Raw genomic sequence first — 15,366 nt, 5'->3', positions numbered from 1 at the left:
AGTTCAAGTTCAGTTCATACATGCTCAAAGTGAACAGTTCACGTTCAAAGTTCACAATTTTAATTATGAACTAGTTCAAAGTTCAGTTCATTTTACTTTTTTCATGAGATATTCAAATAATTTGTTTTTTATTGTAGTGCTTTCTCTCACTCTCGTCATTGGTCTGTCACTCTCTTGCTCTCTCTCTCTCTCTCTCTCTCTCTCTCTCTCTCTCTCTTTCTTGCTCCTCCAGCCCTCCACGGTGTTGCTATGCCTACCCCTCTCTGCTACAATTTATCACGGGTAACGTGTGGAAGCCAGTATGAGTCTGTCCTCTCTCCCCTTCCTGCACCCCATTCAGTCCCCCAGGGGGCTGTGGCTTCCGGTAGAGAGTACGCTGTGCGCAATTGGCTGCCGCTTCTCGCCGGTGTGTGTGTGATTGATTGTCTGTGACTTGTAACTGTGTTAAATTGTAAAGCGCCTTGGGAATCTGGAAAGGCGCTATATAAATCGAACATTCATTCATTCATTCATGTTATTAACTAGCCAGTATTTTAACTATTCTCAGCCAGACACTACGTTACCCGCACTGCATTGTGCATACAATGTCAAAACCATTTCTGGTGATACATGATTTAAGTGGCACCAGCGAGAATACAGGAGGGAGGAACTTTCTCTCATTGTGTTTAAAAAGAGAAAAGAGATGTCACTCAGTTTTCAATGGAAAACAAATTCCAACGTTCATTTACAGTGATGTCTGCCTTTCTTGACACATAATGTGAACTAATTCACGTTCAAGTTCTTTATATAAAAATACATCATGAAAAAAGTCATGAGAACAGCAATACAACAAAAGCAGTTCTGAACCTCTACATTTTTCTCAACTGTTGCCTTAAGTGTCTTGAAAAAAGTTATGTTTGTATAACCTCATCAGCATAAATTTTACTACTGTATTTAACAAAAATGTTTTCATGATGTATTGTGTAAGTTTAGAAACAGTGGAAGCACAGTGTAACACTGGAGCACTAAACATGACTCAGGGTGTGATAGTGTGATCCAAGCTGGGGGCAATTTCCTAATGAACAGCTGCCTCTCCTGTTGGGCCGCATTTTAACCAGAAAGGAACCTGTCAGGCGTCATATAGCCTACAGACACTTTTCAGGGTGGCTATGTGATAATACGCTACACACAGGTTTGCTCACATTACTCAAGTTACATATAGGTACACAACACTACTTAATGATAAACAGTAAGACACTACTTAATTAGATATGCCAAACAACTAACCTTGTTACCTTGTTGAGAAAGTAAACAACCTAATAAACATTAGCATTAGCATTAACATGCTGTTTATCCTGACATTAGCTAGCTAATATTAGTTTTTGTTTCAGGTAAAAACAATAAATAAATGTAGTAACTGATCAAATTGATCAAAAACCAAAAACATAAATGAGTAAAAGGCTGACAATTTGTCACGGTATGGTGGCCCCGTACCGGTCGCCTCCGTCCACAGCGGCAGTTGCCTTGTTGTTGTTGTTGTGTACGTCCCTCAGGTGGGCGGGGCCCACGATCCGTCTCACCTGAGGGTCATTTGTTTGTCTATGTATGTTGTGTCTTTGTACCAGTTGACCGCTGGTTATTATATCCTTAATTTGTATCATGTCACAGGTTTTTGGTTTGCGCACTTTCTCTATTAAACCATCCATTTTCGTTGAGACTTGGTGTGATTGCTTTGTGGGGGGGGGCAAAATATTTAAAACCAAATATTTAAATAGCGATGAAGCCATGTCCCCCCCACTTTTTAACAGTTAAAAAACTAATATTTGAATAGCGACAAATCTAGCGCTAGGACAATGCAGAAAATGACCGCTCCGAGCTCCGCTCCGGTAACACTTTACGTTCTCCGCCCCCCGTCAACAATTTTTGTTCGCCACCCCCCCATCAACAAAATTTGTGTCCCCCCCACCTATGAAATCAAAATTACGTCCATGAGTGCATTACACAATTAACTAAAACTCAGCTCTCTTACTGAACCTACAAATACTTGGTTTTCTGCTTCCATGAACAGTAACCAAAAATAAAGTTTTTGAATCTAAAATCTGGAAATAACAGCAAATAACCAAGATCATATTACACATGTGATGAAACAGAACCTGTGGCAAATACCTTGTGTTTTTCATCATTATGGTGATTTAATGTTTTATATATTCCAGGGACACCAAGTGATTTAAGGAGAATGTCATTAAGCTAATAATTAGCATCAGCCATGTGTTCTTAACTAATGACACAGTGACTGACGTTCCAGCCTTCTGGGAACAGGTGTTGTTAACCCCGCCCCTCAGCTAAGGGAATCTGAGTCAGCCACACAGATAGTAATGCACCGCAGTAACTGAAGGAACAGATAATCCAACATCCACTGAACTCAGATCAGGTAAGACACTTAGCCAATATATAGTTCTACAATATAGTTCTACACTGGACATTTAATTTAATCACCAGACCTTCACTGGCTGCTTTATTAGGTATGTTTACTATATAGGTGTGAAGTTGCAGACTGTTGCTTATCTGATGACATGCATACAGTCTCAGACTCCATTCAGCTGTGGGGGGTTAGAGAAGGTCTAGAGAAAGTGTGCATGCCAACACATCTCCTTCTTACTCTGTGCACACACCATGTGTTTCTTATGAGCAGCTGTTTCTAATAAAGTGGTTGTTCAGAACATTATATGGTGAAGACTTTATGCAGTGTTGCTGAACATGTAGCAATATTATTATCTGTTTCTCTCCCTGCGTGTGTTTATGTGTGTCCAGTCAGAGAATGTAACGCAGTAGAATGTCAGGTACAGACATGTGACTTCCTCTACGTCACCTGAATAAAGGGAGGGGCTGCATCCATCAACACGTACAGTGGGCTCTGACAGCAGCAGTCAGTAACCCCAGCAGACACATTGACACATTGAAAGACATCCATGAGATGTCTTTTAAAACTCATGGATATGATTACGTAATATATGGTTATAAGTGGTCGTCTGTTCTGGACCTGTGGTGAACGGGGTAAAATGGCTCATGTTCATACCAACAAATATGGGGACGAATAATAAGAGTGTTCTGTAGTTACAGTGGAGGACGAGTGAATAGTCAGGTGTTCTGTAGTTACAGTGGAGGACGAGTGAAGAGTCAGGTGTTCTGTAGTTACAGTGGAGGACGAGTGAAGAGTCAGGTGTTCTGTAGTTACAGGGGAGGACGAGTGAAGAGTCAGGTGTTCTGTAGTTACAGGGGAGGACGAGTGAAGAGTCAGGTGTTCTGTAGTTACAGTGGAGGACGAGTGAAGAGTCAGGTGTTCTGTAGTTACAGTGGAGGACGAGTGAATAGTCAGGTGTTCTGTAGTTACAGTGGAGGACGAGTGAAGAGTCAGGTGTTCTGTAGTTACAGTGGAGGACGAGTGAAGAGTCAGGTGTTCTGTAGTTACAGGGGAGGACGAGTGAAGAGTCAGGTGTTCTGTAGTTACAGTGGAGGACGAGTGAAGAGTCAGGTGTTCTGTAGTTACAGTGGAGGACGAGTGAAGAGTCAGGTGTTCTGTAGTTACAGTGGAGGAAGCGTGAAGAGTCGGGTGTTCTGTAGTTACAGTGGAGGACGAGTGAAGAGTCAGGTGTTCTGTAGTTACAGTGGAGGACGAGTGAAGAGTCAGGTGTTCTGTAGTTACAGTGGAGGAAGCGTGAAGAGTCAGGTGTTCTGTAGTTACAGTGGAGGACGAGTGAAGAGTCAGGTGTTCTGTAGTTACAGTGGAGGAAGCGTGAAGAGTCAGGTGTTCTGTAGTTACAGTGGAGGAAGCGTGAAGAGTCAGGTGTTCTGTAGTTACAGTGGAGGACGAGTGAAGAGTCAGGTGTTCTGTAGTTACAGTGGAGGAAGCGTGAAGAGTCAGGTGTTCTGTAGTTACAGTGGAGGAAGCGTGAAGAGTCAGGTGTTCTGTAGTTACAGTGGAGGAAGCGTGAAGAGTCAGGTGTTCTGTAGTTACAGTGGAGGAAGCGTGAAGAGTCAGGTGTTCTCTAGTTACAGTGGAGGACGAGTGAAGAGTCAGGTGTTCTGTAGTTACAGTGGAGGAAGCGTGAAGAGTCAGGTGTTCTGTAGTTAGGTCAGGTGGGGTGGGTGGTAGGAGAAGTGGTTTAGCTAGGGTTCTCAGGGTTTCATGCACCACCATGCAGCTGTAATTAATGAATAATGTATTATTGTGGTGTTTCATTAGTGGATTTGGTGTATGTGTTTATTTAGTGTAGCTCCACTTCCTTATAAATAGTATAGAATTAAGGTAAAACATACACACCATACCTTATTCACCATACACAACCATATTCACTCATATTCTGAGTGTCATTATGTTAATGTTATATTAAGAGTGCCATAAGTGGTAACACTACATTAAGTGTTTAACAGGAGCCGCAACTCTGTTTACTTACGTTTACGTAAGTTAATTATTGTTAATGTGTTTCTTCTTCGTTGTTCATGTTAAGTAATGCATTACTTCACGTTAACTAGTCAACACTTAATGTAAAGTGTTACCGCGTAAGTCTGTATGTTGTGTCATCGTGCATTATCCTACAACAGGGAATGCCACGTCTGATTGTGAGATAATAGCTCTATTCCACCATCTAGTGACTAAAACATGTATTACAGCTATTGGCAAACCACTGAATTATTTATTTGTTTCAATTTTCCTACAAGAAGGAGAATAGATGCAGTGAGGGCCACAGTGGGGCAGATGTGTGTGGGCTTACTCAAATGGGTTTATGATACACAATGAAAAAATGGGTTTAGGGTTAGGGGTTTGGGTTAGGATTAGCAGACACTACATTTAGAAATAATTATACAGATTTTCTTTATAGCAACCATTCAGGTCCTGCCAGGCACTGATCTGTCTATATGTGGCAGGGTTAGGGTTAGTACAGGGCTGTACAGGTCAATTAAGCTCTTATGCTTTGTTTACATTTTCATAGTCTCTTGTATTTAAACCCTGTGTTTGGTATATTGTGTTGCTGGTCATTGTTTGATGTTCTGCTGTGTTTGGAAGCATGTTTTGGAAGCTATGGTTTGTTCTTTTGTTGGAATATGTCTTTCCGTTAGGGTTAGGGTTAGGGTTAGTCATGTTTCTATGTCGGGCTTGCTTTCAGATTTGACCCATGCCTGTTTATATGACCCTGAGTAGGGAACGCCCTGTATTAAATCTCACTCCTCCGCTGTATTAAATATCACTCCCTGACACCCTCTGGGTTACGATCTCCATTTAGCCAGATTGAAATCTGAATTATATTTTAGACTCTGTTATACTGTGTGATTTTATACCCTGTTATACTGTTACTTTATACTCTTTTATACTGTGTGATTTTATACTGTTATGCTGTTTTATTTTATTCTCTGTTATGATGTGTTATTTTAAACTGTAATAGTTTCTTATTTTAAATTGTTAAAGTGTGTTATTTTCAAATCTTGTTTTATGTTCTTGAAGGGTAAAGAACACACAAGCTTTGCTGTTCCTACTGTTGGACAGATCGTCATGTGACACCTATGTCATGTGATTTCATTTACTGGAAAGGTAATGTACTGGAAGTGTCATGTACTGGGAGTGTCATGTACTGGTAGTGTTATGCACTGGCTTGGTGATCTGATGGGGAGGTGTACTGGCAGTGTTATGTACTGGTAGGTGATCTGATGGGGAGGTGTACTGGTAGTGTTATGTACTGGTAGTGTTATGTACTGGTAGGTGATCTGATGGGGAGGTGTACTGGCAGTGTTATGTACTGGTAGTGTTATGTACTGGTAGGTGATCTGATGGGGAGGTGTACTGGCAGTGTTATGTACTGGTAGTGTTATGTACTGGTAGGTGATCTGATGGGGAGGTGTACTGGTAGTGTTATGTACTGGTAGTGTTATGTACTGGTAGGTGATCTGATGGGGAGGTGTACTGGTAGTGTTATGTACTGGTAGTGTTATGTACTGGTAGGTGATCTGATGGGGAGGTGTACTGGTAGTGTTATGTACTGGTAGTGTTATGTACTGGTAGGTGATCTGATGGGGAGGTGTACTGGCAGTGTTATGTACTGGTAGTGTTATGTACTGGTAGGTGATCTGATGGGGAGGTGTACTGGTAGTGTTATGTACTGGTAGTGTTATGTACTGGTAGGTGATCTGATGGGGAGGTGTACTGGTAGTGTTATGTACTGGTAGTGTTATGTACTGGTAGGTGATCTGATGGGGAGGTGTACTGGCAGTGTTATGTACTGGTAGTGTTATGTACTGGTAGGTGATCTGATGGGGAGGTGTACTGGCAGTGTTATGTACTGGTAGTGTTATGTACTGGTAGGTGATCTGATGGGGAGGTGTACTGGTAGTGTTATGTACTGGTAGTGTTATGTACTGGTAGGTGATCTGATGGGGAGGTGTACTGGTAGTGTTATGTACTGGTAGTGTTATGTACTGGTAGGTGATCTGATGGGGAGGTGTACTGGTAGTGTTATGTACTGGTAGTGTTATGTACTGGTAGGTGATCTGATGGGGAGGTGTACTGGTAGTGTTATGTACTGGTAGGTGATCTGATGGGGAGGTGTACTGGTAGTGTTATGTACTGGTAGTGTTATGTACTGGTAGTGTTATGTACTGGTAGGTGATCTGATGGGGAGGTGTACTGGTAGTGTTATGTACTGGTAGGTGATCTGATGGGGAGGTGTACTGGTAGTGTTATGTACTGGTAGTGTTATGTACTGGTAGGTGATCTGATGGGGAGGTTTACTGGTAGTGTTATGTACTGGTAGTGTTATGTACTGGTAGTGTTATGTAATGGCTTGGTGATCTGATGGGGAGGTGTACTAGCAGGAGACTTGGGTGTGTTCATGGGGATTAGACAGATGTATGTTCAGTCTTACACCACCTTTCAATGTACATTAGTTCTCATCTCAATTTCAGCAAAACTTTCTGTTAATAAATATTTAATCTGTAGTAGTAGCTGAATTATTTGAAAAATTCTATTAGAAAAATCCTGATGTTAGGTATCTAATATCTGATTAGCAAATGCGTAGTCGTATCAGGAAAATATTTTGTTTAGAATTATAGTATAAAAAGTATAACCTATATAACTTATTTATTTTACAAGATCACATGAATGTGATGACAGCATGAGGTGAAAGGAAGCGTTTACGTATTTAATGTCAAACAGAAAAAGTAACAAACAGCCTCTGAAGATTACAGGTTATAGTTATAGCACAAACAGCACATAAATGCACAGGCAGCACTGTTAAACGTCCTCTGTAACGTTGTGCAGGGCAGGGAGGAAGACCTCACGTCTCAGGAGAAGGCAAGTTGAGCACTCAGCACTGGACGATGGGACCTAGGTGGCCTTAAAGAGCAGAGGTAACGTGCAGCAGGTGTACAATGAATAATGAGGTGGCGTGTCAGAATGTGAGTGACTGTGAGTGAGGGAGACGCCTAGTGGTGATGAGAGGTGCTGCGGGCGTCTCTCCTGTGCTGGGAGACCGGTCTACCATGACATTACTACAATAAAAATCCATATTACATGAGAAGCTGAAGGTTGCTAGTCCTCTCCCAGTCTAAAGGGTAAATGTATAGTTTAAAAAAATAATTTCTCTCTTCTGGTAGTTTTCTTGACAAGTTTATTTTACACAACAATGAAAATCCCACACTTACAGATGTGTTTAGAGCAGGGTTTTTCAAACTCTGGGTCAAAAAATGGAGGTTTTTAGCCTCCCGTCCACACGAAAACGGCGTTTTCGGTCACCGAAAACGGAGGTTTTTGAAAACGCCTTCCAAGGTGGAGACTTTTGAAAACTCCGGTCTCGGCGTATTCGTGTGGACGGGGGAAAACGCATGTTTAGGAAAACGCTGACGTCACATAGTGAGTCTGCGCATGTCTTTTTTTTGTTTACATTCGCTCAGCTTGTTCAGCATGGATACGCAGCTGATATGCAGCCGTGAAACGCTGCAATTAACATGCCAGCCCAGTAGAGGGCGATCGTACTTCCCACAGAATGACATCAAAACACTTGAAGAATCAAATTAAATCAAATATATTTGTATAACGCTTTTCACAACACATGTTGTCACAAAGCGCTTTACAGGATTTACAAAGTTAACAATACTGTAGCGTGTAGTGCGGATGATTGATTCAGGGAACGAGCCATTTTGAATACTTGCTTTCTTTATTAGAGAGCAGCCCTGTTTCAACACAACGGATAATGCTTGTGAACTCGGACTTACACATACATTGAATGGGTGCGGGGTATCGAATGAGTACGAATACACGGGGGTGGTAGGTTTGACAGGCACATTAAAAACACTCATACATACATCGATTAGAAGCTTACATTGTGCAGACACATTCATCACATAGCACTTTATCACAAGCACATTACAGACATTATAACACTAAACTTAGCGACCAAATATGACACGAAAGGGATTGTGGGAATAGTACCGCCCTCCTAGCGGTCCCACGCTACAATAATATGGGTCCAAATCCCTAATGAGCTAGCCAAAGGCGACAGTGGCAAGGAAAAACTCCCTATGATGGTGGGGAATCGCCGTATACGATAAGGTTTGTACCTTCGGGTAGGACGATTTGAAAAAACTGAACGCAGCGCATTTAGGCGCCTCCGCTGTGTTATGTAATGCGAAAGTAACATTTAATTAAACTGTACACATGTTAATAATCCGCCAATTGCAGTGACAACGAAAGCAATCACGGAGCTGTCCATGCTGAACAAGCTGAGCGAATGTAAACAAAAAAAAGACATGCGCAGAATCCCTATGTGACGTCAGCGTTTTCCTAAACATGCGTTTTCCCCGTCCACACGAATACGCCGAGACCGGAGTTTTCAAAAGTCTCCACCTTGGAAGGCGTTTTCAAAAACCTCCGTTTTCGTGTGGACGGGAGGCTAAAACAGAGACAAAACCTCCGTTTTTAAAAACCTCCGGTGTCGTGTGGACGGAGATATTTTTGAAAACGGAGACAAAAACCTCCGTTTTTAAAAACCTCCGGCGTCGTGTGGACAGGAGGCTAAAACGGAGACAAAACCTCCATTTTTAAAAACCTCCGGTGTCGTGTGGATGGAGATATTTTTGAAAATGGAGACAAAAACCTCCGTTTTTAAAAACCTCCGGCGTCGTGTGGACGGGAGGCTAAAACTGAGACAAAACCTCCGTTTTTAAAAACCTCCGGTGTCGTGTGGACGGAGATATTTTTGAAAACGAAGACAAAAACCTCAGTTTTTAAAAACCTCCGGCGTCGTGTGGACGGGGCCTAAAACGGAGACAAAACCTCTGTTTTTAAAAACCTCCGGCGTCGTGTGGACGGGGCCTAAGAGCGGCAGGCAGAGGTACAACTAGGGCAAACAGGAGAGAAAATCACTAGGAGAACAAATGTCAGCAACAAGGGGATCAGACAGATATACAGAACAACGGCTTGGTAATGCAATAAAAGGAGGCAAAACTACACAATGGTGTGTTGTTCAGAGTCCTTAAGTAAGGTGGTTTGTATAACTAATGGAGTTCAGGTGTGCTGGTCAGTATTCTTGTGACAGCGCCCTCTGGTGGTCCTGGTTGTGATCGGAATCTCTTGACACATTTATATGCTAATGTGATGGCTAGAAACTATGGATGAATTTGAGCCATAATGTAAAAGTGTGTTATTTAACTACTGTTTGTCAATTTAATAATAATTTAATTTCATATAATAACTTGGTTACTCTTGTTCTGTAGGAAAACATCACATTGACTGAAAAAATGAAGAGGAGAATTTTAAAATCATCTGATCCAGTTCTTAATTTTTTCAAGAAGATTGGTGAGAGTAAACATAATACATCTTCAGAAATAAATTGTAACAGGTTTTGTTATGTAATGCGATGTGCAGTGCAGTGTAATGTGGTTTAAGAGATGCATGTTTTCATATTGTAGATCAGGACCTCACTGTTGTAGTATTTGGAAAGGTCTCTGCAGTCCACTTTGGAGATGACAACCTTCTACTTGGACAAGAAGAACTGCGTGCAGACAGCTGTAATTCTTCTCTGGATGTTTTTAGCCAAAGGAACTTACTGGGTCGCAGGGTGTCAGTGGTGAACATGCTCCATCAGGAAGAGGCCAACCTCGATCTGAACTCCACACATCAGGACTCGATTGAGTCTGTCAACACAAAAACCATTCATGCATTTATCCTTGTGCTCCAGCTGGGTCAGGTAACACACACTGATAAGGTGGAACTGGAATGGCTGCAGAAGAGGTTTGGTGAAAGTGTGTTACCTCGTGTGATGCCTGTGTTCACATATGAGAGAGAGGAAGAGTGTGACAACATCAAAAAGGACCTGAAGAAAAAACCCATTCTAAAACAGCTGATGAAGGACTGTGGAAAAAGATATCATACCTGCAGTAAGAATATGAACGACCAATCAGAGATGACAGCACTACTGGAGAAGATAGACGGTTTGGCTTATGAAAATAACAAACACAGTTACATTGCTGAGACCACATCAAGATCAAGAGGTGAGAGTCAGAGAAAAACTTTGATTTTAAAACACCTTCCATGCTGCACTTTGTCCCCCTATACTGACACAGAGCAGGTCTTCACCTGTCCTCTCCACAGTCACTCACTGAGCAGGTCTTCACCTGTCCTCTCCACACTCACTCACAGAGCAGGTCTTCACCTGTCCTCTCCACATTCACTCACAGAGCAGGTCTTCACCTGTCCTCTCCACACTTACTCACAGAGCAGGTCTTCACCTGTCCTCTCTACACTCACTCACAGAGCAGGTCTTCACCTGTCCTCTCCACACTCACTCACAGAGCAGGTCTTCACCTGTCCTCTCCACACTCACTCACAGAGCAGGTCTTCACCTGTCCTCTCCACACTCACTCACAGAGCAGGTCTTCACCTGTCCTCTCCACATTACCCTTCAGTGCTCCCTCAAAATCATTGTTTCATTTGAGCAAAGTATTTACAATTCTTATTTATTTATTTATTTAAAACTGACTTCATATAAAATACAAAGTACGATGATGGTATGAAATATGTCCATGTCACATCTAGCTCCGCCCCCACCTGTCAGTCATGTCTCTTGTTTCCTGGTTTTCTTCTGGTTTCCTGGTGCTTCTGTTTGTTTCCCATGTGCTCATGTTGACATGGTGGTTGATCCCTCCTATCTAATTGTCACCACGCCTCTTATTAATCATTGTCACCTGTTTCTTGTTTGGGCCCCTTGTTATCCCAGTGTATTTAACCCCTGTTTGTTTGGTGTGTCTTTGCTGGTCTTTGTTTTGCATGGAGCTCCTGGTGTGTCATTCTAGTTATGGTATATGGTTCCCTAGTTTGTGGTTGTGTGGTTTGTGTTTTTATGTTCAGCCCTGTGTCTTTTGAGTGATTATTCTTTTGTGAGTTCACTGTTTGATAGTGATGCCAAAAGTGGGGCTTTTGGGAGATCGAATCAAATGAACAAGTTGATTCGGAAATGATTCGATCTTGTGAAACGTTTGAATCATCACACGCCACAGTGACATCTAGTGGGCAACCAGGGCCTAAATCCACAACTTCTTAACAGAAACAGAAGTAATGTGTTTTTAATGAAATATGACATGAAATATTCCCCCATACCATATTGTGTCCCTAAATAAATTTTAGTCATGAAAACATCATTTTGCAGAGAACTGGGTTGTTTTAATGATTAAGATGTATTTTTCATTCACTGTGAGTCAGTGGATTGAAATGCTTGCGTAATCCTTTATTTTTTAAACATTACAAGTAATCAGTTGTAATCACAACTGATTACAAATAATCAGTAAACATTCTGATCTCGGACCAGCTGCTTGAACTTAAGTGCGGACTAAAGCGCGCAAAAAGATTTGAAACGTATCGAAACAGCGTGACGTAACGAAACCCGTTTTTGGAACAGTCACGTGACTTTCCCCTTTTGATACAGACTTTGAAACAGTGTTTCGGAACACCGTGATTCAAATGAATAGATTCAGTTCGATTTCGCATTTCGAATTTGACATCACTACTGTTTGCTTTTGTTGTAAGTTTGGTCTATGTCTATTGTCTGTTTAGCTTATGTTATGTAGCAAACATGTCTGAGTCTGTAGTTTGTGTCAATCGTGTCTCTATCTTGGATTTGTTAGTAGAAGGAGGGTGTTGTTCGCCCTCAGGGTTCATTGTTGTAGAAAATGTTTGAGATCATGTGTAAGTTTCTTTCTTTAGGATATATTGTTTAAGAATCGTTATTTAAGTGATAAGGTTAAAGAATCTATATTTCAAAGTCAGTGTTTGTTGAAAGGTCTGTGTTTATCGTGTTGTGTTTTCCTTGCGATTTTGTCATGCATGGGTGAGTTTAAATTTTTCATTTATATCTGTAAGTGTTTTCTTTAATGTTCAGATTAGTCATCTGTGTTGTGTCACTGTTGTGGTTTATGGTTTTCGTCTAGTTGTTTATTTGTTTACTATAATCATGCCTCCTCATGCTCATGCTGTCTGTGTGTCTTCTATTAAGTTATGTAATGTAGTTCATGTTAAATATGAAACTCTATATTAAATTCTCTCCTCAGCATTAAATGTGTCAACATCTCAATATCTTTTTGCAGCTACAAGGATTCAAAGATTTTCTCTGAGGAAACCCTCTCAACCTGAGACGAATCCTAACGAGAGAAGAATTGTTCTACTGGGGAAGACTGGTGTGGGGAAGAGTGCTACAGGAAACACTATCCTGGGAGAGAACAAATTCACATCTCAACTTCGATTCACCTCAGTAACATCACAATCAGAAGCTCATCATGCAGTGGTTTCAGCGAGGAATGTGACTGTGGTGGACACTCCAGGACTTTTTGACACACGCATGTCTCCTGAAGATCTTAAAGTAGAGATTGGGAGGAGTATCTACATGTCCAGTCCAGGATCACATGCTTTCCTTTATGTACAACCCATTAATATCAGATTCACAGAACAGGAGGAAGAGGTTGTTAAGAAATTAGAGATGATGTTTGGGGAAGAGATGAGGAAGTACATGATAATTCTCTTCACACATGCAGACAGTCTGAAAAAACAAGAGGATGTAGACACACTGATTAGAGAGAACAGGGCACTCAGCGAGTGGATTACGCAGTGTAGAGGATATCACACCTTTAACAACGAGGACCAGAGTGACAGACAGCAGGTGACTGAACTTCTGGAGAAGATAGACAAGATGGTGAAGCAGAACAGAAATGGTTGCTACACCAATCAGATGTTTGAGGATGCAGCAAAATGCCAACAAAAGGTGAACAACAGAAAACAGAGAGATGACGAGAAAAGAAAACAGAGGGAGGAAAAGAAGAGAAAAAATACCATAAGGGGACACAAAGACAAAAGTTAAAAAGAGACTGAGTTGAGAGTGTAGAATGACGTGGAAACCCAGTTGAATGCACTACAGTGAGAACAGGACAAGGAGAGGAGAAAGATGGAGTAAGAACAGGACAAGGAAAGAATAGAAATGCAGACAGATGGGAAAAGTGGTGGAAAGGCTGGAAGGAAGTTGTAGCACAGAAGGAATTTGAAAGACAATGAGAAACTGAGGTGATCAAGAAGAGCAGAAATAGAGCAAAGTTTGAAACATTAATCAGGAAATGGCGGTCCATAAGAAAATACAAAGAATTCATGAAAAAGAAAAGTTTAGTTGATCCAGATTTCTGTACGATGTAGAACATGTAAAATACACATAATTTTACATACTGTTAAATTATGGTGAACTGTCACATATAATAATATATTAAAAACATTCAAATAAGGTAGCAGTGTTCATATTAATCACTCTAAAACTGCAGTTATATTTACATATGAAACACTGTAAAATTAAGCGAATGTAACAAAGGGAAATGTCATGTAGGGCTACGCCCCCTCTCCTTGCTGTCACTCCGGTGTCTCTGTTCCCCGTGTCTGTTGTGTTCCATGCCTCGTTGTTCCCCCCGCGATCTCCGTGTGTTCCTCCCTGGTCTGTGAGTTCTCCTTGTTCTTGTTCGTCATGCCTGTTTGTCTCTCCTGTTCGGGCTGCCTACCCGTTATGACCCCTGCCTGTTTGTATGACCGTGCTTTTGGAATTCCCTGTAATAAATCTCGCTCTTCTCAGCGTTTGTGTCCGTCTCCTCACTCCGCAGCGTGTGCTGCGTCACTGTAAAATTGTACTGCATTCAATATGTGGCATATTATATGGCTGCTATAATTTATAGTACAATACTGCTTATTAACTACTGCATTATAACTATATAACTGCATTAACTATTGTCACAGTAAATCCCCCGACTCCTCTCTGTAGGCGTGTATGTGTGTGTTTACATTCGTCTCCGTGTTTTTTGGCCGCAGCGCCATACCACCACCAACCAGCAGAGGGAGCCTTGGAGGCAATCAAGGCTAATGAGCCTCACCTGGTGGTCAGGCTTTATAGAGCCTGGGAAATCAAACTTGTGTTGCTGAGTCTTCGTTCAATGTTCTGATATTCAGACTGGCCAGTAATTCTTAGTAGGAGTCTGGGGGAATTTCCCCTTGAGTCCTTCCTTCCTTTCTCGAGTTGTTTGTGCCGTGTTTTATCCATGGAGTCGTCCCTGGTCTTAAGGATTTGCAAAAATCTAAAGGGAGAACTTTGCTCTTTTGTTTTCCGGTTATTGATCTTTTGTTTGGGGAAATTTGTCTGTTCTTAAGTTGATCATTTCCCAGTGTTTGAAAGAGCCAGTTTTCCTCTGGCGTCCTTTGTTTCTTTTTACTGCAACAATTGTAAACTGAGGTTTTACTTCTCTGTTTTTCTTTTATTTTTTATTTTTGCACTCTATGGTCGAATGGTATGGTGTTGTGTTATGAAGTTAATTACCCAGGTTTGAGTACCAGCTTCATGTGATTAAATGTTTATTTATATCTCACCTCCCAATTGGCTTTTATATTCAGCACGTGGATCCAACTATAACAAAAGCACCCGTGGTGGTTTACGTAGGGCTAGGGCTAGGGTTGGGGTTAGGGGTTAGGGTTGGGCTTTACCCATTTGGCCTCCATCTAATGGCGCATTTCCACTAGGGCCTGCTTGGCGCGGTACGGTTCGATACGGATCGATTCGCAACGGAACGGTACGGTCGCGTTGTGTTTCCATTACAATGGTGGACCAACACAATGTGGGTGGAGTCGCTGTTGGCGCGCGGGTTGTAGTGTCGTGACATCATTTGTATGCGACCACAACACCGTACAACAATGGACGAGATGGCGATAGCGGAGGAGTCGCTCTCCTGTGACACATCCTGTGACGACACTCCATGGCCAATCAGTGTCATGTTGTTCCTCCACGTCACAGAACTGTACCGCTTTGGAACGGTTAGAACCTCGAGCGA

The 15,366-nt window shown here is 41.8% G+C and overlaps 1 protein-coding gene across 2 annotated transcripts; it reads left to right on the top strand.

Moving 5' to 3' along the window:
- The first annotated feature begins 2,132 nt into the window (after positions 1 to 2,132).
- Positions 2,133 to 14,940, top strand: LOC143517643 (GTPase IMAP family member 8-like). Of its 2 annotated transcripts, XM_077010369.1 has the most exons (6): positions 2,133 to 2,410; positions 5,480 to 5,566; positions 7,289 to 7,377; positions 9,742 to 9,823; positions 9,937 to 10,518; positions 12,607 to 14,940. In XM_077010369.1, the coding sequence occupies exons 4-6, from the start codon at positions 9,766 to 9,768 to the stop codon at positions 13,371 to 13,373; spliced, it is 1,407 nt and encodes a 468-aa protein (XP_076866484.1). In that variant the 5' UTR covers positions 2,133 to 2,410; positions 5,480 to 5,566; positions 7,289 to 7,377; positions 9,742 to 9,765; the 3' UTR covers positions 13,374 to 14,940. The 2 variants fall into 2 exon arrangements, with proteins under 2 accessions (XP_076866484.1, XP_076866485.1); XM_077010370.1 differs by lacking the exons at positions 5,480 to 5,566; positions 7,289 to 7,377 and having other exon boundaries at positions 2,392 to 2,410.
- The last annotated feature ends 426 nt before the right edge of the window (positions 14,941 to 15,366 follow it).

The sequence above is a fragment of the Brachyhypopomus gauderio genome, chromosome 6, assembly GCF_052324685.1.
Source record: "Brachyhypopomus gauderio isolate BG-103 chromosome 6, BGAUD_0.2, whole genome shotgun sequence".
NCBI classification, from domain to species: Eukaryota; Metazoa; Chordata; class Actinopteri; order Gymnotiformes; family Hypopomidae; genus Brachyhypopomus; species Brachyhypopomus gauderio.
The sequence above is the reverse complement of the archived record's forward strand: the minus strand, read 5'-3'. Positions and strand labels throughout refer to the sequence as shown.